This window comes from Falco peregrinus, chromosome 15 (genome assembly GCF_023634155.1).
Source record: "Falco peregrinus isolate bFalPer1 chromosome 15, bFalPer1.pri, whole genome shotgun sequence".
NCBI lineage: Eukaryota > Metazoa > Chordata > Aves > Falconiformes > Falconidae > Falco > Falco peregrinus.
The window spans coordinates 1,633,056-1,655,883 of NC_073735.1; the positions used below are offsets into that span (position 1 = coordinate 1,633,056).

At 47.7% G+C, this 22,828-nt stretch overlaps 2 protein-coding genes and 1 long non-coding RNA gene across 4 annotated transcripts in view; 2 read left to right on the plus strand and 1 right to left on the minus strand.

Annotated features, from left to right (window-relative positions):
* The window catches only part of CBL (Cbl proto-oncogene), a 45,313-nt gene extending 28,604 nt beyond the window's left edge, over positions 1–16,709 (minus strand). Inside the window, exons 1-2 of one of the 2 annotated variants that reach the window (XM_055819515.1) lie at positions 16,320–16,709; positions 7,957–8,204 (exon numbers count right to left, since the gene is read on the minus strand). In XM_055819515.1, coding sequence (XP_055675490.1) covers positions 7,957–8,204; positions 16,320–16,466 — 395 coding nt within the window. In that variant the 5' untranslated portion in view covers positions 16,467–16,709. The other variant, XM_055819516.1, reaches the window with a different exon arrangement.
* Positions 16,710–16,842: 133 nt separating this feature from the next.
* LOC129785740 (uncharacterized) lies at positions 16,843–18,292 on the plus strand. Its single transcript, XR_008749934.1, has 2 exons — positions 16,843–17,011; positions 17,512–18,292. It is a non-coding gene; the product is annotated as an uncharacterized LOC129785740 (long non-coding RNA).
* A 2,647-nt stretch (positions 18,293–20,939) lies between these two features.
* LOC101918884 (coiled-coil domain-containing protein 153) lies at positions 20,940–22,814 on the plus strand. Its single transcript, XM_055819520.1, is given in 5 exon segments — positions 20,940–21,962; positions 22,314–22,346; positions 22,349–22,384; positions 22,387–22,443; positions 22,516–22,814. Coding segments are annotated over 5 exon segments (648 nt in total). The 5' UTR covers positions 20,940–21,739.
* The last annotated feature ends 14 nt before the right edge of the window (positions 22,815–22,828 follow it).

A 22,828-nucleotide genomic window follows, 5' to 3' on the forward strand; every position in this document is an offset into this window, starting at 1 on the left:
TAAATATACATTTAAATACCTTGAGTTCTGCGAGTCGAAGCATGCCGATCAGTTTAAAGTGTCACACAAAATATACTGCAGGCCACAAACGACCAGAAGATTTTGGCATACTTGTATCATTATGCAAATGGATGTGGCTGATCTGAAGCAGAAAGGACAACAGTCCAGTGTGCTGACCAGAAGCACCAACCTAATGACCTTTAAAGGATCTGGACTTATTATTCTAGGCACAAATGCTAGTGTTACATTTTTAGCAAGCTAGATTTCTTTCAATGTTAAGGACTAAAAATTCACTTATTTTTCTGGATTTAAATATTACAGAAAGCACTTTAAAGAGAATGATTCATTTGATATGATGAATGGTCTTTGAAGAGCTCAACGTATACTCAGAGGACTGACAAGATAAAGGATAATCTCTCACCTAGGTAACAGATTAATTCTTTTTACTGGATTCAGAGGACTACAGAGCAAAACTTACTGCTTGGAACAGCCCAAATATAAGTATAATGAGTAGTGTTATCTGCACTGGAGTGAAAATTCCTATTTCAATGACTACTTGCTACAGTTAAAGGGAAAAACAAAGCACAACAAGCCCTGTTTCCAAATCAAGGAAGACGCTGGATTTCACACTTGATCTTCAGCCACCTCAAAACTGTCTTGGGTATCACGCCGCCACCAGGGGATTCCTTGGCAGAAGGGTCTGTAAGCTCTAGCACTTCATTCCCAGCTCGCAACCTGTCAAAACACTAAACCCAAGATATTTCGCAACATACATACTCCAGTACAGCACACAACTCCAGTACAGCACACAACTCCAGCACGTTTGCTTTTCAAGCTTCAGACTCCAGGATCGCAGCTAATGGCAGTACTTGTCCAGCGCGTAGTAGACCTGCCGAGTAGCTTGGCCACAGATCTCCATTCCTCCCCTCACACCATACTCTCGCCACGACCAATTTATGCTCTGTGGTAATTTTAGTCCTTTCTACAGCTGGGTGGGTAGCAGTCAGGCAACTCACATTACCTGAGCCAGCTGTGGGGGGCATATAACCCAGTGCCATCTGATCCACCTTCTAGGGACAGGAACAGAGCAAAGCCATCAGTTCACAAACTAAAACCAAAAAAGATATTACTTCAAACTGCTGGGAAGCACCTGGCCTAATTTTGTTCAGCACTTTCTAGCAATTCTGGCTGAAAGGGTCATGACTGCAGACTTCTTCAAATCACCAGAAATCCGGAACGTGGCATCTTGGCACTTAATCCACGAACCAAGCACCCAAGAAACACAACACAGTTGCCAAGTAGCAGTAACATATTTTTGCCAGCATCGAGAAATCTGTCCACATTTCAAATGATAATTACAAACTGAACAACATGCTTGCACTTCCATCTACAACTTCAAGTCCACAGTTAGTCTTCTGTAAAACTCTACAATTTTACAGGCTCCAAAAGCAAAGAAGAATAAAAATCTTACTTCCTTATTACGCAATAACCTGAAAGCTTACATTTGTCCATAAATTGATTTGCAAGACAGTGGTCCAATTTTTGATGGAAAGAAAACTAAAATAGATGCAAGCTTATGTCAATTATGCTAAGCGTTACTTAAGTTCCAACACTACCACCTCAACTAGCAATTTAAAGCCAAATTAAAAAGAAATAATTCACATTCCTCTCTCCAACATCATTTAAATGATAATGAATTTCTTCTTGGGTAATAAGCAGTTAGTTAGTGTTCATATGCTGGAGCCTGGCAAGGAAACCTTTCTTGTGGGCAGCTTTGGAGCCTGTTCTTTTCTTTAAGATGTTCTAATTTAAATGCAGATGTAGACTTCACACTAGTGGGTTTTGTTAAGAAAAATAAAAGTCTTAGCTGTATTAGAAGGAAGTGACAGAGGACTCACACACAACATGCACCATTGGAGTTCTACATTTTATACTATCTCTTTTTCACTGGGCAGGAATGTGTGCAAGCGCTCTGAAATAGGAGATTAAAGCACTAACACCCCCTCCCCCCAGAGGGCTCTTCTGGTTCATGGCTTAGCACAAGTGTTTTGGATTTTAAAGAGGAAAAAACTGGAACTTTCCCCCCCTCCAAGTCATTCTTCATGCATTTCCTTCCCCTTTTTATAGATATGCCTGGTCATTTCCAGTATACATTAAATATTGGTAGCTTTTTCCTGTGTAAATTAGGAAGTCTTCACTTGGGAACTAGACAATGATATGAAATTCTGCTGAGCTAGCATCCCATAAGGCTATTGTCAGAAAGATGACAGTTAAATATGGACAAGCTTCCCACACTAATTTTTTGCAACTCTGTGTTATATGGAGAGGGTTTATGATATTCCCTGCTTAATCCCTCCTCTACAGACACGTTAGTTTTGTTAATGGGCTTTGCAAACAGTTTATTTTCCAACGTATGCAAGCTGAACTAGTGAAATAACTTGTTCTATTTCTTAAACAGTCAGTCCACATCCTGAGTAATTACATCTCCTCAGCCTTTCACCTAACCCCCACCCTCCATCTTTCATAACTGCATTCTAGCATGGAAACATTTGCAGTGGTCTGATTTTATTTAGAAAATAAATCTTCTGAATTTTCTCTTATAATAGGCTGTTGTAACATAATTGGTAAATTGGATTCATTGGTGAAAAACAAACTCTTCAGCCTAATTCATCATTTCCCAAGTAACAGACAATTCCTATCCCTCTCTACTGATCAGCAAGTTATTTTTCTGTCCTGACATGTGAAGTATAATTTATTTACACAACTGCAAAAAAGCTGCTGCAATAAGTAATTTAAGCAGTGGGGAAAGCTGATGAATGACAGCTCCTCTGTGCAAGTGAAGAGGGCTGGAGAAGTCAAAGCTTTCTGTAATAAAAACAAAAAAATATTCCAATATAACCACTGAGCCTCTCAATTAAACTGCAATCAAGGGCTTAGGCAAGTCCGGCATGTTCAGAGCAGTCAGGGCATTAGCATTAATGGCACTATCAACACAACCATCACAATGCAGAAAAAAAATATGTACGTTTAACCAGGTTTTGTTATCACTACTTAAAAAGTAAACTCAAGAAATTCAAAATATTTACAGGGTCAGAGAAGTCACATTTACCACAGCAGGCCACTCAGGGCCAAACAGGTATACCTTTCTCCTTTGCATACAGACCTGCTAAATGCCCTCCACAGATTTTCTTTTATTGCACTTTCAGCTATATAGGCTAACAAACTTCACCTTTGAGTGTTTTTTGGTTTGTTTTTAAAACAAACTGCAAGAGACAAGTCTTAAAATGCCTTTTGCATTAGAAAGCACTGTGGGTCTATAAAGAATAGGAACCAACAGCTTTGGAAAAGTGTATAGCCTCAAGAGTGCCTATAATTACTGCAGCACAGGCAACCAATTACTGAATGACTTACCTTTCCCTTACTGTAAGCATATTACAAAATACCCAGAATGATTAATCCTTGAACTACTACTTCAGACCAAAATCAAAGCCTTCAGATGTCACAATTTTATTTTACCGGATCCCCAAATATCTAATTTGTTTTTAGAGACCAACATACCGATTAGCAAGAACAGCCCAAACAAGCTCTAAGCTGCCAAAACTCAGAGGAGCAATCTAGTACCTGCACTAAAAAAAACTCATAAGTCACCAAGCTGAATCTGATCTACTTGCTAAAACTCAGTCTTTAAAGCATAACTAGAAGTTACTGCATGTACTTATTAGGCAGGAAGTGCATACATAGCTTTAAAAGCACCCTCAACAGCATTAATTTTTAAACAGATATGGAAGTGAGCTAAAGCAGAATTTAAATAGCATCTTTAAAGCTCTCCTAATAAAATGAGTTCTCTTCACAAAAATCACAGTATGAGTTTATAGCAAGAGTAACAATTTCATCTGGATGACTATACATAAAAATCCACAGTGTTACAGAGGCAAAACAGCCTTTACAGTCCTAAGCAAAAAAAGGAAGCCATTGAGTGTTCATAGCATTGGATGTCACGCTAACAGTGGTGGTAGCCACAACAGCAGGGTGCTTTCAGCACGCTGATGGTTAAGGTATGACGCAGGAGAGCTGCATTCACTTCTAAGAGCTCTGTGAGTGCAACTAGTTTAAAACTGGAGGAACAAACACTCACCCACATCCGTAAGCAGAGCAAGTGTTCACACAAGCCTTTTCTAACTCCGTTTGCAGCACCTCTGCTCCTCTGTGGTAGTTTGCAAGTCGGAGAATGCATCAAGGCACGTGTGCTCCTCACAAACACACCTTGAAATGTTCAATATGCCACTGCAATCTTATTTTGCACTACTGGATTTTAAACTGCCTGCCTTACAGCAAACAACAAACAGCATCCAGATTATACTCCCACACAGTCTAAACACATACACAACACTGTACCAAACCACTCGGCGCTAGATGACACACATCTTGCAGCCATTATGAACTCTCAAAACAGCAGAAGTAGCTACAAGACATGGTGCTACACACTGCAGAACCTCTAAAAAAGTTTGAGAGGAAATACACAAAGAGCAATTTAGAAATAATAAAAATAGAAGGTTAATGCTCAAGTGATCAAGACAATTCTGATCCGACAACCTAAGAGAGACTTCAGTCAATTCCAACTACTGGTCTGTTTGCTAGCAGCAAACACCTGCACAGCTTTCACACTAGTTATGCAAATAGTGTGCAAAATAGTTAAAATAGTGCATTTGCTTTACATCAAGAGACATTTGGGGGTGGAAAATAAGAGCATACGCAACAGGAAACAAAATGAATGCTAGATCTGGAAGACAGGAAGAAAGAAGCAAGGACAATAGGAAAAAAAAAAGTCAGAAAAAGTCAAGACAAAACAATTACGTGGTACACCAGATTAGATTTTTGAAGGCATGCTTTCAGAACACTGCAGACTAACATCAGACACAAACTTGCAGGAGATCAAGAACAAACCAGTTTTTTTATATATATACATACATATCCACACACACTGCCGTGAGTACATTTCCAGTGAATAGCAGATTCAGGTTGCTTTTGTTTGCTTTACAGGCTGCTGACAACCTTCAGAAAGCTTCTCTCACACTTCAAATACTTGAATTCATTTGTTCTTACAAAAGAAAATTAACATTTTTCTTCCACTCCTAACAAGGTGAGAAAATGTCTTAAGTTTATTAATCTCAAATTATTATATACATTGAATGCTATAAATGCACCTTTAGACAAGAATTTATTTAACTGAATTTCAGACGCAACAAGTAGCACTTAAAGTGATCAGGTTCCAAAAAGCTCACACAACCACGAAGCCTGACACTGGAATGACAGCATTTAACAGCATCCTTAGCTGAATCACAAGTGCCATTCTTTGTGCAGACATCTCTTGAACTAGTATACAAACCATATGCGCCAACTGCTCTAACGCCTTTCTCTTCTATGACAAATTAGAGAATTGAGAAAGTTACCATGCTCATTACCAGGGCCAGGAAAAGGCTGCCCGATATTTCCCCTTTATGACAAAACAGTAACTGCTGCTTCCTGGGCTGAGTGAAAAGCAAAGGAAGATGTAACGAGACTAGTCGGGTTGTGATTCTGCTTTTATGCTTATGTTTACAAGTCTCACCACAGTTGCTTCCCTGGTAAGCTGTTTATTCATAAACGGTACAATTAGCAATTCCCCAAAGGCTCCCATCACTGCTGTGAGAAAGCAAGCCTCTCTGCAATCCTGGTTTTGAAGTTTGCATCTATTGATTTGGATCTCCCCCGCTCCCTTTTGTCAATTAGTTTGACTAAAAACTGACTGGGATGATTAACTCTCTGGAATTATTTCTCTTTGCTTCTCCCGGAAAAAACAAGGGACCGGAGTTGAGATGTTGGCCTTATGATTGACATAGCTATCATTTACTCATCAGACGTTCCATATTTATGATGGACAGTTCACAGTACACGCACAGTTAACCAGAACAAATACCACAGATAAATTCTGAAAGGTTTCATATAACCTTTCAGCCTACTTCTTCTGGAGGGAACAGTAAGTGTTCTAGAAAATAACATCAACTCTATTACATGGGAGCAATGCACAAACCCATTTTCAAGACAAATGCTACTTAAAACGTTTTAAGAGTGACCTCCTGCACTGTAAAAATCACTCTGTCTTTAACAATAACCCATGTTCTTAATGTTTCAGAGGGGAATACAAGAAAATTACCAGTTCCAGCAGATGACCTGGAGATTAAAATTAATCAGTTTAATCGATTTATTCACAGTAAAAAGTGCTTTTCATATTGTGGCTCGTTTGATCTGAATGAAGGCTAAAAAAAAATATAATAAAAAAATGCAACTTTCCATTAAGTCACCTCACCTGCAAACCATACCAAGCTAATGAACTCTTTTTATCCCCTTACTTATTACATCCATTATCTTCTATAACATTTTCTGAAAATTTCAGCCAGCAGCATCTCCCAAAACACATTTCTCACCTGCAATGAGCCAGCCGTGCCTGTAGTAAGCACATTCTCCCAAGGCCAGGGGTAAAGCAAATACAGTATTAAATCTATCTTTTGAGTACGCTCATTACATGTAACCCAATCCTTGAAGGCCTCATACATATAACCAAACTTTTAAAGGAAACAAGTGTACCACATGAAGATGCCATATTTACACTCCTCAAACCCCGTCTCAAACAAACTCAAAGAGTAAGTCTTATCATGTCACAAAGAAACGATGCTAAACAATCCAAAAGTCATTCTTCAACACTGACAGTGAAAAAATAAAACAGCATTAACAATGCCTTCTGGAGTCACTACCATAGTCTTTTGTTGGAGCTCAGCATTGCAGAATATGCTACAAAGAGGTCAATATTATAGCAGAAACCTGTGCCAACACTTCTGCCCCCACCCCCCAAGTAATTCAAGCACGTAGTTGCCAGGGCGTTAAGCTCATGTTCTCCCCAGAGCAATTATGTCCGGTCACTGAGTGGTTTTCACTTTTTTCCACCTTTTTTTTTTTTTGCTTAAATTCAGCACCTACTCCAAAGTCCTGAAGTTGGTTTGAAGTTACAAATGTATGCTCTGTATATCTCTGTCCATCAGACCTGCTGCCAATAGTTAACACAAATACGTAAGATTAACCTTTTCCAGAGCTTCATTCCACTCTTAAATCACCTCGGCTCTCCTTTCCTTAAAGCTGGATGAAGGAAAGCAAGCACCTTTCCAGGTACTGTACAGCACTCATCAAATTCATCCTGTTTTGTTCAAGAGAGCCTTATATTCAGATACAATCACAGTTTCTGCCTCCAACCATCCTTTTCAGTAAGTGCTGTTCACCCTGATGTCCTTTGATCTCAGCTATGCCTCCTGAACAAGATGAAAGAAGAGTTCACGAGTGTGGCACCCTGATCTACCTGAAATATGAAGTTTCCAATGTATGGAAGTTATGGGTGTTTAGTAAGATGTCTTATTCCCACAAAACAAGGTTACTTCTCCCCATCTCTGAAAATACTCTACGGCTTCTGCTTCCAGGAAAAAAAAAAAAAAAAAAAAAAGGTTCTGTAAAGCTCAGAGGCCAATTACAACAAGTTTTATTCTTGATGCCCCTTTTGCTATATAACATAAAATATTCTACTATTTCCTAAAATTGCCAGAAACATCATTCTGAACCTTATCATCCTCTCCCACAAGGCATTCTCTATGTGTGAATGCAAAGGACTGCAAAACTTTTTCACAGCAGACTTTATATTAACCTAGTGTACCCAAACTACACAACAACTAAGGCTATACAGGCTCTGAACACTTACTCTGCTCTCAAATTTCAATATACCCAAGTACAGTTTACTTAAAACTCTACACTTAAATCTCTTCAAAGTCTCTTTTCATGTACAGACAACGTATCAACCAGCAGACATTTGTTCAAGCTCTTGTTCACTAAAGCAAGTTTGCATCATAACGAGTTGAAAACATTTCTCCCCATTACCTAGGCTGAGAGTTCTCCTCATACATCCGTTCTTTTCCTTCCTTGAAAAGGCTGATGGTCTGCTTGGTTTTCTTCATCAAGTTCTCCATGAACACGCGGAAGTACTCATTTTCTCCTAGGGTCTCCATCTTCCCCTCGTAGCGTGATAGGATGGTTCGTAGGTGCTGGTAGGTATCAGGTAGCAGATCAAGGATATACGGTGGGCTGTTCTTCAACGCCAGTTTTGGGTTCTGACACAGACGCACCACCTACGGTTAACAAAGAAAATACCATTTTGATAACTTAAAATGGCAAGTAGTGATCAGTTACTGAAATACAATTCAGTGTTACTTACAAACACAATACACTGAAACGTGCACTCCCAATAAACCACATTTGTTGCTTAAGTCCAGATAGGGAGCCCAGTCACTGTAAAAATATCAAGTTTACGGACTGAAGTGCATGCGAACTGACAATACCCTCAACATATATATGATCATATTTCATGAGGCTGCGCTTCACCCCAAGCGCATTTTCAAAGACAAAATTCAAGAAAATCCAATACGGAGTTTGTAAAAGGCAAGGATGTAACTTGCTACATGCATGTGTTATACTTTCTGCCACATTTCAGACTCTGAACGTGCCCACAGGCAGAACTTTACAGGTCTCAAGCTGCCCTGACTTTGGCTGCAAAAGTGACTTTTCACACCAACGCATATATTCGGCACAAATATGCCCACAGAGGAAGTTCCACCGCTACAGGCATCACTGATGTCAGTAAGTGTTCCCAGGCTGAAAGTCTTTTGAAGGCAACAGTGCTAGAAGAATCTATGGAAAATGACGACCATCAAGAAAGAACGAATGCAAAGAAAATTTTCATGCAGGAATGTCAACTAAGGTTGGCATAATAGATATGGTAAAAGAAGTCTGGGTAAAAATTTGTCTCACAAGAACTTGTGTCCCTGCTTATTCAACAACTTTGCTTCTAACTTCTGTCACATGAATCTCATAGTAAAACTAGATTCTTCACAAAAATTTCTGTGGGTTTGGGGTTTTTTTGTGGTTTTTTTTTTTTAAAAACATATCCACAGTGATACTAGTAATTAGATTAAATTAGGTTATTAGATTACTTTAACCTCTCTTCCACTTGGCATACAACTAAACAACTCATTTTTCTCCCTTCCAAGCCACATGTTCTCTATTTATTTTTTTAGCAGCAACATCACATATTCTCAAAGTTAAGAACTTGAATCCATCAACTCAAATTTTTGTCATCTATAGTGAATTCACTGGATCGACAAAATTTTAGGCACTTTTGCATTGTGTAGTTAAGGCATAAGTCACAAGTGGGATATTCCTGTTCAGAACCCACAAGCAATACGGCTGTTATACCTGTATACAGACAAATCAGGATGCAAGCTGAACTCATTACAGGTCTTAAACATACAGGAATGTAGAGCTTATGTGCCAAAAGCTCATAAGTTTATATGATGGGGAGGATAAAGTAAGCCACTTCACCAATCAACCATACCAAAATTTTCCATTATCTAGACTGAGAGAATGATAGGGAGAGATAATCACAAAGAGGCAATGTGAAAAAAATGTGGTGCACTTTCACTTATAAAAAGGACTGAAACTCTGTAGAGTTGTGAAGCCAGTTTCAGATGAAGTTTACAACCTAAGACCCAGCAGCTGGTATAGTCTTACTGCTGTCTTGCTGGCTAAGGGCTTCTATCTTCAGCGATTACCATCAAACTTGAGAGGAAGGCTGGTACAAAAAGCAGATACAGTGTTTCCTGAAGTTCTCCACTACAATGAATGTTATCCGACTGTTTAATATCAAGTACATAAATGACATCTAAACTAATGACACTGCCAGGTATAAGGGTATTATTATAGGTGTCAAGCAGTGTAGCGCTGCAGAACGCAAAACTTACTGGAAGTGAACAGGAAAAGGTAAAAGACCAATCTAACATCCTTTTGCAGTACATCACTGCCACAAAATCTTGTGAAACCTTCAAGAGGAATTGACTAGTTCCCTACGATGCATACTTAAATACCTACTTCCCTTAAACACTGAAATGCTGATGATAAACAAAGTAATTTGTTCGGAAACAGTGTTTTAGCATCTAATTTTTGCATGCAGGGTATAAGCAAAAAGCAACCTTGTGGAGTTAAGTGACACCTTCAATTATATGTGACTTACAGTACTGCCTCTAATAAGAGCTGACTAAGGCTCAATTTCAGTGAAGGGAAAGCCACCCAGTGTATCAAAACTCAAACAGAAAAATCTGACTGCCATTAAAAGAATTACATGCCTAAAAAAGCCTCTGCAAGAATATGTGGGAAAAACACTACCAAAAATTTCCCTCCGTTTTGAAGAGGCTGCCAAGGATTAGAAGGTCTAGCTAAGGATGGATGGTCAGGCAATGGACTTATCCAATTGATTCTGATGCCTCAACTGCTGCTTCCTTGGAGCCTGTGAACATTGTACAATGAACCATATCAACAAATAGAGTCAACACATTCATCCCCTGAATAAAACTAGTTTCACTATGCAGCATGAATAGGTTCTAAATATGCTCTTCAGACACAGCTGAGCTGTGCTATGGATAGCAAAATCTTTCCTTCAACAAATTGTTTCTTACACAGCAGGTTTAAAGCCTTAATAAAAACACGGTCAGCTCTTATGAGGAAGCCACGTTAAGGAAGCACAGAAGTCAGAGTATACATTTCTTTTAGTCATCAGTAACAGAAAAGAGTTTGGCTGTTACCCCTTGAAAACATCCAGCTCTAGAAGAAGCAAACCCACTGTGTTACAGTACTTAAACTTCATTATTAGGAAAATTTCCCCACAGCAGAAGCAAGTACTGCAAAACACTCATTCCCACCGTCTCTATAAAATGTATCCCAGTAAGTGACTTGAAAAGATACCTCAAACCGTTAACAGAAAGACCAAAACTGCTGTGATTTTATTATCAAATGAACTTGTTTACCAAGCAGACCAAAATGAGCGAAGATAAGCATTTAAACAAAGCTACACAACTAGGAACTGCTGCCTCTGGAGCAAACTTGGCTGTTTTATAACACAGCAGCAACAAAACCAGTTGCGTTTTGCTTCTCTACGTGTGCACTTGCAGCGTTGTGACAACGTCAAAAGGAATGTTCCCAGCCCTGGGAACAGCCGCCCCTCAGCGAGCTACGCTGCCTTCCACAGGGACAAGCAATGTGGAACGAAATTGAGCAAAAAGCAGCAAATATTTCTGATTAGGTGGATAGCAACAAACACAAGCAACCCAGGTTTTTAAACTACCATCCAAACTCACCCAAGCTGCCTGGCTTATGCTTTGTTCTCGCAGAAGCAAGCCTTTTACGGAGACATTTTTGGGTTTTTAGAAACACCAATAAAGCATTTCAAGCTTAGCCTGAAGATTCTAAGAGACTGGCCTGTGAAGAACTCTAAAACTGACTTCACTGATTTTCATTTCCCAAACTCAAGAGGAAAAAATCATCAAAAAGTTGTGTGTCCCCCCTATCATTGCTCCCCCCCACAGTTTTGAAGAAAGAATCTGTTATCTACTAATTCGAGAAAAAAAAATCTCATACAGATTTTCTAGGTCTGGAACTGTCTTTTACCTCAAGATGCCACAGCTTGCTTAACTGATCTCTGGATTTAAAAGTATTTCTCTTCAGCACCGCTTCACTAGCCTGGCACAAATAAAGGAACTGGGTAACTAGCGTAGAAAGGCAGTGACACTACACGCGGAGTACAGTCACAGGCACAGCGTTTAGATAACCTGAGAAACACAGCAAGAACCGTGAGCTTTTTTTAATACTGCAGTCAGGGAACTTGGTTGGATTAGTAGAATTAAGGAAGAATAATTCAGTAAAAACAAGATACCTTAGCAAATGCACTCATTTAACAATACACAGTATTTCTTAGGAAGGGCAGAGGGTGCTTCTGAATAGAGGACACAAACCTATAAAATCTGTTGGAATGAGTCCAGAGGAGGGCCACGAAGACGGTCAGAGGCTGAAAGAGTGGGGATTGTTCAGCCTGGAGAAGAGAAGGTTCTGAGGAGACCTTATAGCACCTTCCAGTACCCAAAGGGGACCCCAGGAAAGCTGGAGAGGGGCTTCTTACAGGGGCATCTAGCGATAGGACAAGGGGGAATGGCTTTCAAGCGAAAGAGGGTAGATTTTGATTTGATATTAGGAAGAAATTCTTTACCGTGAGGCACTGGAACATGCTGCCCAGCGCTGCTGTGGGTACCCAATCCCTGAAAGTGTTCAAGGCCAGGCTGGACCGGTCATGGAGCAACCTGGTCTACTGGAAGGTGTCCCTGCCCATGGCAGGTGCATTGGGACTGGATGATCATTAAAGGTCCCTTCCAACCCAAACCATTCTACGATTCTATGAAAACTGTGGCCCCTCAAGGCAGACTCATCAGCTACTGTGTCCTCCAACACACCCCAACCCCCACCCCCCCTCTCAGCTTCCCTTCCACCCATCCCACCCTCTCGGCTCATTACTTTCCCCGTTTTGCTCACCTCCAGCTCTACCCACGGAAAAGCTCGTGCCAGCCTGTTTGCTGCAGCCATTGATACGGCACCCCATTTCTTATTCTGGAAGAAAGTCCCCAGCACAGACACTACCTACCTACTTGCCTCAGACAGGGGACAGTGCCACACAGTTCCAGGCCTGACAAGCCCCCAGGTGCTACTGTGCCAGGTAACAGATTTCCCCTTCCAGCTCAGACCCCTTCAGTACAGTTTGAAGAGCCATAGTTCTTTTCTTCCTTTAAGAGCTAAACAGCTAACTTATTTAGTGAAATCACATCTCCTTTCATTTTAAGCTAACAGCAAAAGAAAACCTACTCAAACTTCTCTTATCTCCTGCTCAATTTGTATTTAGCCTCTCTTCTACCAACAATGAAGGTGACCTACAATGGCATTTCTCTGTATCAGTTTTAGGAACTGAATGGCATCAGCACACTGTTCAGAGAAGCTTTATCTCAAAGCTTGTCTTCCTCCTCCCTATCTTACTACATGTACCGTAACATTCTTCTGCTACATCCCTTATATCTCATCCCAAGCAGCCCACCACTGCACCACCTATTCTTCAAATACCATCCACAGCAATGAACTCAAGTGGTCTGCATTATCTACTGCCCAGACCACATCTGCAAGAACCAATTCATAATCTCATCCTTTTCTGTAAAAAATACAAGTTGTTTTCAACAGCCAACACATTGTATGTTTTCTTACACCAAGCGCTGCTTCATTTGCTAAAGACAGCGATAAGATAAGCAAGCATGATAAATTAACAGCAGTTCCTCCACTTGAACCAATCCATGCACTTCACTAGGTTCAAGCCACTGCAAGGAAATTGCTGTTTTGCTTTCTGTGCTATTCATCACTGCAGGCTTGCAGGCTCACAAGACATCCGGTAACATGTTTGGCTTCCAAAGACATATTTAACCTCTATTCCATAGATAAACGCGTAAACATAATCTAATTCAGCTGAAGGTGAATATCCTGCTGCACAGTGATGAAAAAGGCTGTTCTATGTCCATGCTACATGTGACCACATGCAACTGTGGGAGGAACAGTTAGTACTGACAAAAATTAGAACTTCAAGTGAAACAAGGTGAAAGACAGGAATACGTCAGGCAGCTTGTGGAGAACATTATTGGGGAAATATCTGCACAAGAATCAACTTGCATTCAAAATTCATCAGTCACATCCGAAAACAGAGATGCACGAATGCTTTGACAACACCAACTAATTACACAGACTAATAAATCAGGTTGTGAAGGCACTGTACGCACACAGATACAGCACACATTTCTGAATCAGATAATCTATTAAACATGCACACAAGTATTTTTATTTGCACCTGTAATTTCATTTACTTGGACCAGCAAACTGATACATTTTCAACACCTTCCACTCATTTAGCCCTTCTCTACACTAGTTTCACCAGCACTGTGTTTGCCCGGCAATTTGCTACCACTGCTAAAAAGATTTTTAATTCAGATATGTTCTCCTAAGTGTGCGTTAAGTACAACTGAAGCCTAACCGAAATTGGAAAGGCTTTTCACAGCCAAATCCTTCCTCCTGTACAAATCAGACTGAACAACTAACTCTTTAAGACTTTAAAAATTAAGCCTACACCTAAGAGCTTTCGCATGCCCCTGCCTACAAGCAAAACCATGAAGTCAGTCTACATCTAAGACAAGTTACTTTAACCTGTGACAAATACCACAGTAGCCCTGGCTTTTCCGTCAGTGATGATATGGTGGAGAGGGTACCTAGCCAAGCTGTGGAAGTATTGCCCCACCAAAACAATCTCACTGCAATTCAAAATGCCAAGGTAATCAAAGCTTTTTTTCAGGCCAGCCTTCTCCTCTGAAGAGACCAGGTTATGAGGCCAAACACAGGTTGACATTCACACCTGTATCACATGCACAAGAACCAAGATGTGCATTCTTACAAGTTGTATCTGCGAGAAACTTATTTCCAGGAGGATCACATTTCCATGCTCCAGCTACCTTTCCCACATTAGCACTCACGCTTGCCCTCAGTGTTTGCAAGAAAGCCACTGGCACTTCTCAAAAGACTTTTTTCTTTATCCCAGTCTCTCTCTGTAGAAGGTGATCAAAGCTCATCACAAGCACAGCAAGGCGCAACTATAAACCATGTCTTTTGTTGAGCCAGCCAACACAAAGTGATTTCTTGGCATGAACATAATTTAATATGTCTTTAAAAAAAGTCATCTACTCTGCCTGCTTTAGCATTTACTGCAGGAGATTCAGGCACTGCATGGATAAACAATGCAGCGAAAAGAGAAAGGAAAGTTGAAATGCATAAGCCTGCAGGGCAATTGGATGAGGTATGCCCATCGGCCCTGTTTGCTCTGCTCCCAGAGGGGGAAAAAAGGTGGCAAGGTGACACTCCCCAAGGACTGCAGGCAACTTCGGTGATGCTCTTACTCTGCACTACTTTTAGGACCCTGAACCAACATTATAAAATACGATGCACATTTTTGACTCCAACATGTCAAGCCTAGCCTCAGTTCTCAGGGATGAACAGTAATAACATCAGAGAATCAATCAAAATCCCAGGAAAAATGTTAGAACATTTTTATTTTATGCCCACTTCTGGATACCTATGCTCACTTACTGGGTCATTCTATAAATAACACTAGCATTCGCCAACAACTCACCAAGTTTTCAGAAAACAATGGATTTACCAACACACCTAGCCAGGCTAGTAAATGAATTGCCATACGGCATCACACCATCAGGCCAAAAGGTCTGGTGTCCTGCCCCCAGCAATAGCCATTTCCTGGCATTTTACAAGGTGGAGGAGGGGAGAGTCTTAATGACCCCCGAGTGCAATGCCCTTACGCTGGGACTGGGAGATGCCTTTCCCGTTCCCGCACCACAGGCTTCTGTTGTTTAACACCACATTTCATACTCCCTGTCTTCACGTAACCAGGTGCATTTACTGCAGAGGGTTTTATCCAGACTTCCATGTTTTTTACCAGGCTCCCAGTTTTAAGGGAGAAGCTTTGTGCTGTGCTTGGTAGCGTGTCCCTGTTCATTCACAAAAGAATAATGTCAACTGCCACAAAGCAGATGCTCAGCCTCACCACCCAGCACCCGCATGCCAGGCTCTATCGCAGGCCGAGGCTCACCCTCAGTGGAGCAAATCCTAGGTTGCTCCCTCACGCAGTTACTCGCAGGTCAGACCTAGTGCCGACACCACCAAGATGCACCTGCAGCCCCCCACCAGGCCCCAGCCGTACCCAGCCTCTCCCCCCACCCAGCACCACCAGTATCCACCCCAGAGTCTGCAAGGATACGACGGTACAAATCCCAGCGCCTCTTCAGCAGGTCTGCATCCTCCGTCCCAAATTTTCCCCATCCTTCTCCAGCCGGCTCCCCCCCAGCCCTACACACAGCTCATCCCCTGCAGAGCTGCCCTTCTCCCCACCTTTGCAGCCCACCCCACCTCTTCACCACCCCCCCCAGAGCCTCACACGCCATCCTGCACCCACACAGCTCTCACCCCCCCAAAAAACGTTTCCCCCCAGCCACACCCCGAGCCATACCGCTCCCTCCCGCAGCCAGCCCCCCAAAACCCAGGCTCTGCCCCCGCCCCCCACGGGCTCCCTCTGCCCCCAGAGCTCCCCCACCGCCCCACACCGTTGGGTCCAGCCCTACCTCAGCCCCGCACAGCCCGATCCCTCACTGCCCTAACCCCCCCCGAAGCGCTTCAGCCCGGGACCCCCGGCCCCACCTCACCCCACGGGGCCCGTCCCCGCCCCACAGCCCTCCCTGCCGCCCGGGGCGGCCCGACGCCCCCGCCGGGCCCACCTTGTCCATGAGCTTCCAGCACTTCTCCACCATCTTCTTGTCCACGGCGCCGGGCTGGTGCGGGCCGAGGTGGTGGTGGTGCGGCTGGAAGGCGTCCTTCATGAGCCCGATCAGCCCGCCGGGGCCCTTCTTCAGCGGCGCCGACATGAGGGCGGCGCGGGGGCGGGGGGGCGGCCGTCAGCGCACCCACACCCGCGCCCGGCCCGTCGCCCCCGTCCGGCACCGGGCCGCGGCCCTGCAGGGCAACCGGGCGTGGGGGCGCTCCCGCGGGCCGAGCCGGGCCGGGCCGGGCAGGCGGCGACAGCGGGAGCCGCGGGCGGTGGCGGCGGCAGCGGCGGGGGCGCCCGGCTCCAGCGCGGCTCCACCCTCCGCCCCGGCCACGCCGCTCGCCGATTGGTGGGCAGCCCCCCCCCGCGCGCCAGGGACTTCCCCCTCCGCCGGGGAGGAGCCGGCGCCGATTGGCGGGCGCCAGCGCCCCGCGGGGGGAGAGGGCCGAGCGACGGGCCCGCCCGCCAGGCCCCGCCCCGCTGCTGTGAGGCAGGCGCGTTGCGCGGCGAGGGCGGCGCGGCGGCCATGTTTGGTGCGGGCGGGCGGGGCGCGGTCGCCATGGGAACGGGCGAGGGCCACACCGCCGGCGGGACAGAGCCGAGCCCGCGGCTGCCTTCCCGGGGGCCGCCTCGCCCGTTTCGGAGGTTGCAAAACAGCGTCGCTTCCCCTTTCCAGCAGCCGGCTTCCCTTTTCCGCCAACGGCCCCGCGTCCAGCCGCAACACGGGGGCGCGGCCCCGGGCGCCGGGCGGGCAAAACGTCCTGAGGCGGCTTCGCTCGGCCCGGGAGGGCGGGAGCCAGCCCGGGGCCTGCTGGGGGGCACGGCCGGCCGCGGGGCGCGGAACCGGCCAGGGGCAGAGCTGGGAGCGGTTGGAAGGCACCAGCCCTTGGCTTTGGGGTGGCCTCCTCCATGGCTTTGGGGCGGCCTCCCCGGGTGAAGGCCACTGCCCGTTACCGGCAGCCCAGCCCCAGCAGCTCCCCTGAGTGGAAGCACACGTGGACTAGGCCAGTGGAGGGTGGACAGAACAACAGGGAGAGAAAAGGAGATGAGGGAGTGCGTCAGCAGAGTTCACAACACCAAACTTTCAAAATTCCCATGGGCTGGAAATTAAGTTCAGTCCTGTTTCTTACAGATCCTCTTTTCAGCTCCTTTCCCAGGCAGAAGAGCACTTCCCTTGTGAGCAAACAGCCGTGGCTGGTACAGCACAGCGTCAGTCTCACAACACAGGCTTCAAGGAGGAAAGAAGACAAAAAAACCCCCCAGAAAATACAGCAGCTTGGCCAGCCTGACTCTAGGCTCAGGCCTGGAGGTTGGACAGCACAGCCCCAGCCTCTGGGGAGCTGGGGTCCAGACTGGAGGTGAACCCCACGACAGAGCTCACCCTTTTGCTTCCCTGCGGCACTCATGCACCCACTCTCGCACTGGAGCTGGGACCCCAGGGGTGCCAGCTGTGCAACACCGCTGCTCTGGTACACTACCTGCCACAGGAGGGACGTGCCATGCTGTTGCTGCTTCTTCTCAGCCCCTGTTAGCCAGGGCATGGCCGGAGGGCTCTGTGCTCAGGCTGTGGTGCTGCCTACATGGAGGCTGTACGTGCCATTCCTCTCCTCCCATCCCTGCCCTGGCAGCACGCACATGTCGCACATCAGCCTGCTTGTATCACAGCAAAGCGCTGCAGCCCTCACCACCCTGGCTCCAGTGCCGCTTTCTTCCACGAGTCTCTGCCCAGGACCAGGGCTGTCTGTCGGTTGGTGGTTTGAGATGAGTTCCTGCATAGCACATGGCTTGCTGAGGTGTCAGATGAGCAGGACAGCGGGAAGCAGCATGCAGCACTGGATACAGCAAGGGAGCCCTGCATAGATTGGTTATAAAACTCTCTGTCTTGATTTTACTGCCTTTGGTAAAGCTTGGTAAATATTTCTGGGACAGGCAACTCCTTGTCTGGCTTTAATTACCTGGGCAAATTTTCCTAAGGATTATATTGACCTCAAATATGTCAACATTTATTGAGGCCGTGTTCCTGAGGCTTTTCCCATTAGATGCTAATGGATTCTGGCTAATAGTCAAGCCAGATTGACCACCGGAGGGTGCCCTGGCCAGCTCCGGGATACCACAAATACCTGGGGAGAGGGCTGGGGAGGGTTACACCAGCTTTGTGGAGCCAAATATAAAAATCACCATGGCCCCAATCCAAAGAGATCAGGGAACATGCTTGAGCAATTGCATTCCTAACTATCTGCTTCTCTGGGCATGATTCACTCTAAGTTACAGCTGTATTTACGTGTGAGACTTCAAGCAAAGGTTGCTTTCGCTTGGGACTGTTCCCTCCCCACGGGAAAGAGGAGTTCAGCATCCCTCTGCAGGGTTCCCGTTTGCTTCTGTCCCTTGGGCCCCTGCCGGGGCCATGCTCAGCACTACGGTTGCTCACACCACTGTGCCAGAAAGCCAAGTCATGCTGATTGTTTTGAAATCGCTTCCCTCCAGCCTGGCGTCTGGCAGCTGAGAGTGCGTCTGGGTGCCTGGGTGCCTCTGGCCACCCGTGTGTGTGTCTCGTGGCTGGGAGTGAGAGCAGTGTCTACATCCCCTCCTGGTCATGCCACCCAAGGCTGGGCATAAGTGGGTGATCCCCTTCCCTTCTGCGTGCCCCACGCTGCCTGTCAGCCCACACACACACACTGGTGCCCCTCTGATTGCTCAGCTCTGGGTGGCTGGGCAGTGGTTTCAGATGCACACGCGTATGTATGCATGAGGTGCACGCCAGCTGCTGTGCCTGCACACCTACACAGGGCAACAGCCCCCACTGTCACCCGTGGCCCAGGTCTGGTTCCCCTGGCTCTCCCCTCGCAGCCTGCCACCCTGCCAGCTCCTCCAGCAGGACCGTGTGTGCTGGGCGTCCCTGGGTTGCCCTGGCAGCGGCTAGCCCTGCAGCCTCCCCACGCACCAGCTCCCTGCTCCTGCTGCCCCTGCTGCACAAGGTCCTGCTGCAGAACTGCAGTGCACTCGGGAATCTCCTGCTCATTCCCAGGTGTTTGGGGTTAATTGCGTCCTGAGCAGAAGCAGCAGTTGGACATCCTCTCCCTTCCTTCTCTCATTTTATAAAGACGATCCAAATCCAGCTACAGTCCCCAGAGGTGCTCAGCCGCTGCAAGGCGGAGGCGGGTTTTGGGCCAGATAACAACCTGCCTTCGTTGCAGAGTTGCTGCAACAGCAGGGGTTAGCTCGAAGGCAGCTGCTGCATCCTGAGGGACCGAGGTCCGTGCTAGCAGCCAGGACAGGTGCTGGCAGGACAGCTACCCTGGTGGAGGCACGGCAGCTCCATGTGTCTGGGTCTCGCTTCCCGGGGAAGGAGAGACCTTATTCCTCCACGTGCCGGGAAGAGCCCCCTGCCTCCCCTTTTTTCTCCCCACAAAGCCGTGTGTGATCACCACTTGCTGAGAAGGAGCACTGGTATCACTTTGCAGGAGGATACCTCTGAAAAGCAAAGGGAAACAGAGAAAAGGAGTGAAGCAGCGGCAGCTTCCCGGCCCCAGCAAGGGCAGGCATTGTTGGGGCTGCCAGAAGTGGGAGCTGGGAGCACTGGGGCAAAGGATTGTGCTGGGGCCACATGGCACAGCCTGGCTGTGGCTCTTGCATCTCCCCCAGCCCTGCTCGCCCTGTGCCAGGGCAGCAGCACAGTTGTGCCTGATGAGATACAGGAGGTAGGGGGGGTCCAGGGCCCTGCCCCAAGGACCCTGCACCCCACTGCACCCTCCAGCCTGGCAGGATCCTGGGGGAGGCCAAAGAGAGCTTCTCTGCCAGGCCCCAGCCATTCGTACATGCCTCTGGAAGTGCAAGCATGTGCCAGACTGGAAAAGTATTTGGAGTGGGGTTTTGGACGAGGTCGCCAAGCCTCTATGCACCATGACTACTGCCCCACCTTCACTGCAAAATCCCAGCCCTCAGTCCCAAATGAGCATGCATCTCTCCAGGGCAGCCGCTTCAAGTAAAACCGGCTGCACCTCGACTCTCTGTCTGACAGATGTCTGCACAAATACTGCCCTGGTGCTGGTGTTGGAGCTGGAGGTGTGTCCCAGCCAAGTTTTCCTGGGGCAAACATGCCAAGGCAAGCTTCCCCTGGGCCATTTGACAGCCCTGGGTGTCCCTGGGCCAAGCCCCTTTACAGAGCTGCTCCTGACTCTGCCCCTTCCTTCTTCCCTCTGGCTGCAGAAAGCCAAGCTGGTACAGGAAAGCAGCACCGGAGGTTGACAGGCCAGAAGAGCACCTGGATAAGGTCAGGAGGAGCCAGGGGCTGGGGTAAGGGATGCCTGCTGCCCTGCTTGTACTTCCTAGGGGCCAGCCCTTCCCCGTGGCAAGTCACACCAGAAGATGACACACGGCCTCCCTTGCACATGGGCTCCGGCCACAGGGGCTGCCTGTGCTGTCCTAAAGGTCCCTGGTGTGTGGGGCAGCAGCTGCTGCAGGGAGAGCAGAGAAAGAGAGGAGCAATGATGAAAGGTGGGAGGGAACAGGGATGCTGTGGTGGCCCCCCCCCCGGGAAATGCTTCCCCAGCACCGTGCTGGGCTGAAGCGAAGGGGAGGTTTCGTGCTCTGCGATTCACCCTGGTTCAAGCAGGACTTGGGGCCAGGCGTGGGCTGAGGAGATGGCCACATCGCCCTGGCTTTGGGAGCAGAGAAACACTGCGGGGCGAAGGTACCGAGGAGGTACTGGGCAGGGAGTAGGCACCCAGAATGGTTTGGATGGTGCCCTTTGTCTGCCTGTGCTCAGGCCAGGGTCATGGTGTGGGTCACCTGTCTGGAAGCACGCTGTCCCCGCAGCAGTCCTGGGCACCTCTGGCTCACAGCTCCCTGGGGGACCATGACCTGGCAGGCTGAGAACGATGTGGACCTGGAGCAGGCATGGGAAGACAAGCGAGACGTTCATGAAGGTGAGGGCAGAGGTGGGAAGGGGCGGTGGGACAGATGCAGGGACCCCACGTCTTGGTGCTGCTGGGGGAAGCCAGCGCACTTACCCCACCTGTCAGCCCCAGCACCCCCCCAGGCCAGTCCTGCCTCCTCCCGTGCTGCCAGCGTGCGAAGGCTCTGGGCACGGGCTCCTTGCACCCCAGGTGCCTGTACTTGGCACAGGCAGAGGAGATCACAGAGGCAGAGACTTCCCCGCCTGCAGAAGTCGTTGCCTCGCCATTTCTGTTAGTGCTCAAGAAGGGGCTCATTTTAGCAGAGGTTTGTGGTCTTTGCCACATGCAAAACTCCGCGCTCATTTTCACTCTCCCACACGCAACAGAGAGGTAAAACTTTCCCTCCAGGGCTCCCTTCTGCCCCCACCACCGGCATTGTCACAGCCCTGCCAGGCAGGTACGCGCATGGCTGCTTCTGATGCTTCACCCCGTGAGGGGAGCCAGATCAGGCTCCTGGTCACAGGTGCTGGGATCGGAGCACAGGGACCGCCTGCTTGTCCCTCCTGTAGTCATGACGTTTGTCCCCTTCCCCCTTCCCTGGCTCCCAGAAATGACTTGGCAGTACCAGGAGCTGCAGAAGCAGGTAGCAGCCCACAGCCAGCGCTTGGAGGCGAAGGTGAAGAGCCTGCAGGAGCAGCTTGGTGTGGCACGTCTGCCCCTTGCCAGCGGGTGGGCACAGGGTTCTCCCCAAGACAGCAAAGTGTACTTGGGGGAGCGAGGGGAGGTAGGAGCCATTCACTCTGTGCTGTCAGTACGGCAGCAGCTGAAGGCAAAGTCTGACCCTGTTCGCAGTGCACCCCCAGTCTTGGGAGGTGCTGCCTGCAGAGGGGATGCGGTGATCCCACTCGTCCCCAAGTCCTCTGCCACCCTGGGGATGAGGGTGACTAGGCAGGGCCTGTGCCAGCCACTGCCTGCAGCCCCCCATGCATTGGTCATGCAGCGTCAGGCTCCTGTGCCCATGTGCTTGGTGTCCCCTACCTCTGTCCTGACAGCCGCCAGGCTCCGGGAGAGCCAGCAGACCCAGGAGATGCCACCTAGGCATTAGCGCAGAGGGACAGGACCATTGCCAGCTGCAGGGCAGGCTGGATGCCGTGGACATGGAGTATGAGATCCTCCATGTGAGTGGTGATGTGGCTGTGGCTGGCTCCCCCAGCAGCAAGGTCCCCCCTCCTCACTATCCTCTTTCCCACCAAGGTAGCCTGGACCTTGTGCTGGCCAAGATGGCAGAGGCCAGCCAGCACTGGGAAGAAGTAGGAACAGCCGTTGCCATAGAGTACAAGGAGCTCCTGAAGGAGTTCGGTCTCAGCCCCCTGGAGATACAGTGCCCTGGGGCTCCCAGGACAGGCCAGGCTCTCAGCCCCTACCTCCCTGTCAGCACACCTGGAGAGCTTCCCACATCCACTTCCCAGCGCCCCAGCTACCCGCGCTGGGTAAGAGAAGGCGGGTCCTGTCTGCCCCTGGGATGCCCTGCTGTGTCACAGTCCTCTCCATAACGTTACCCACGGGA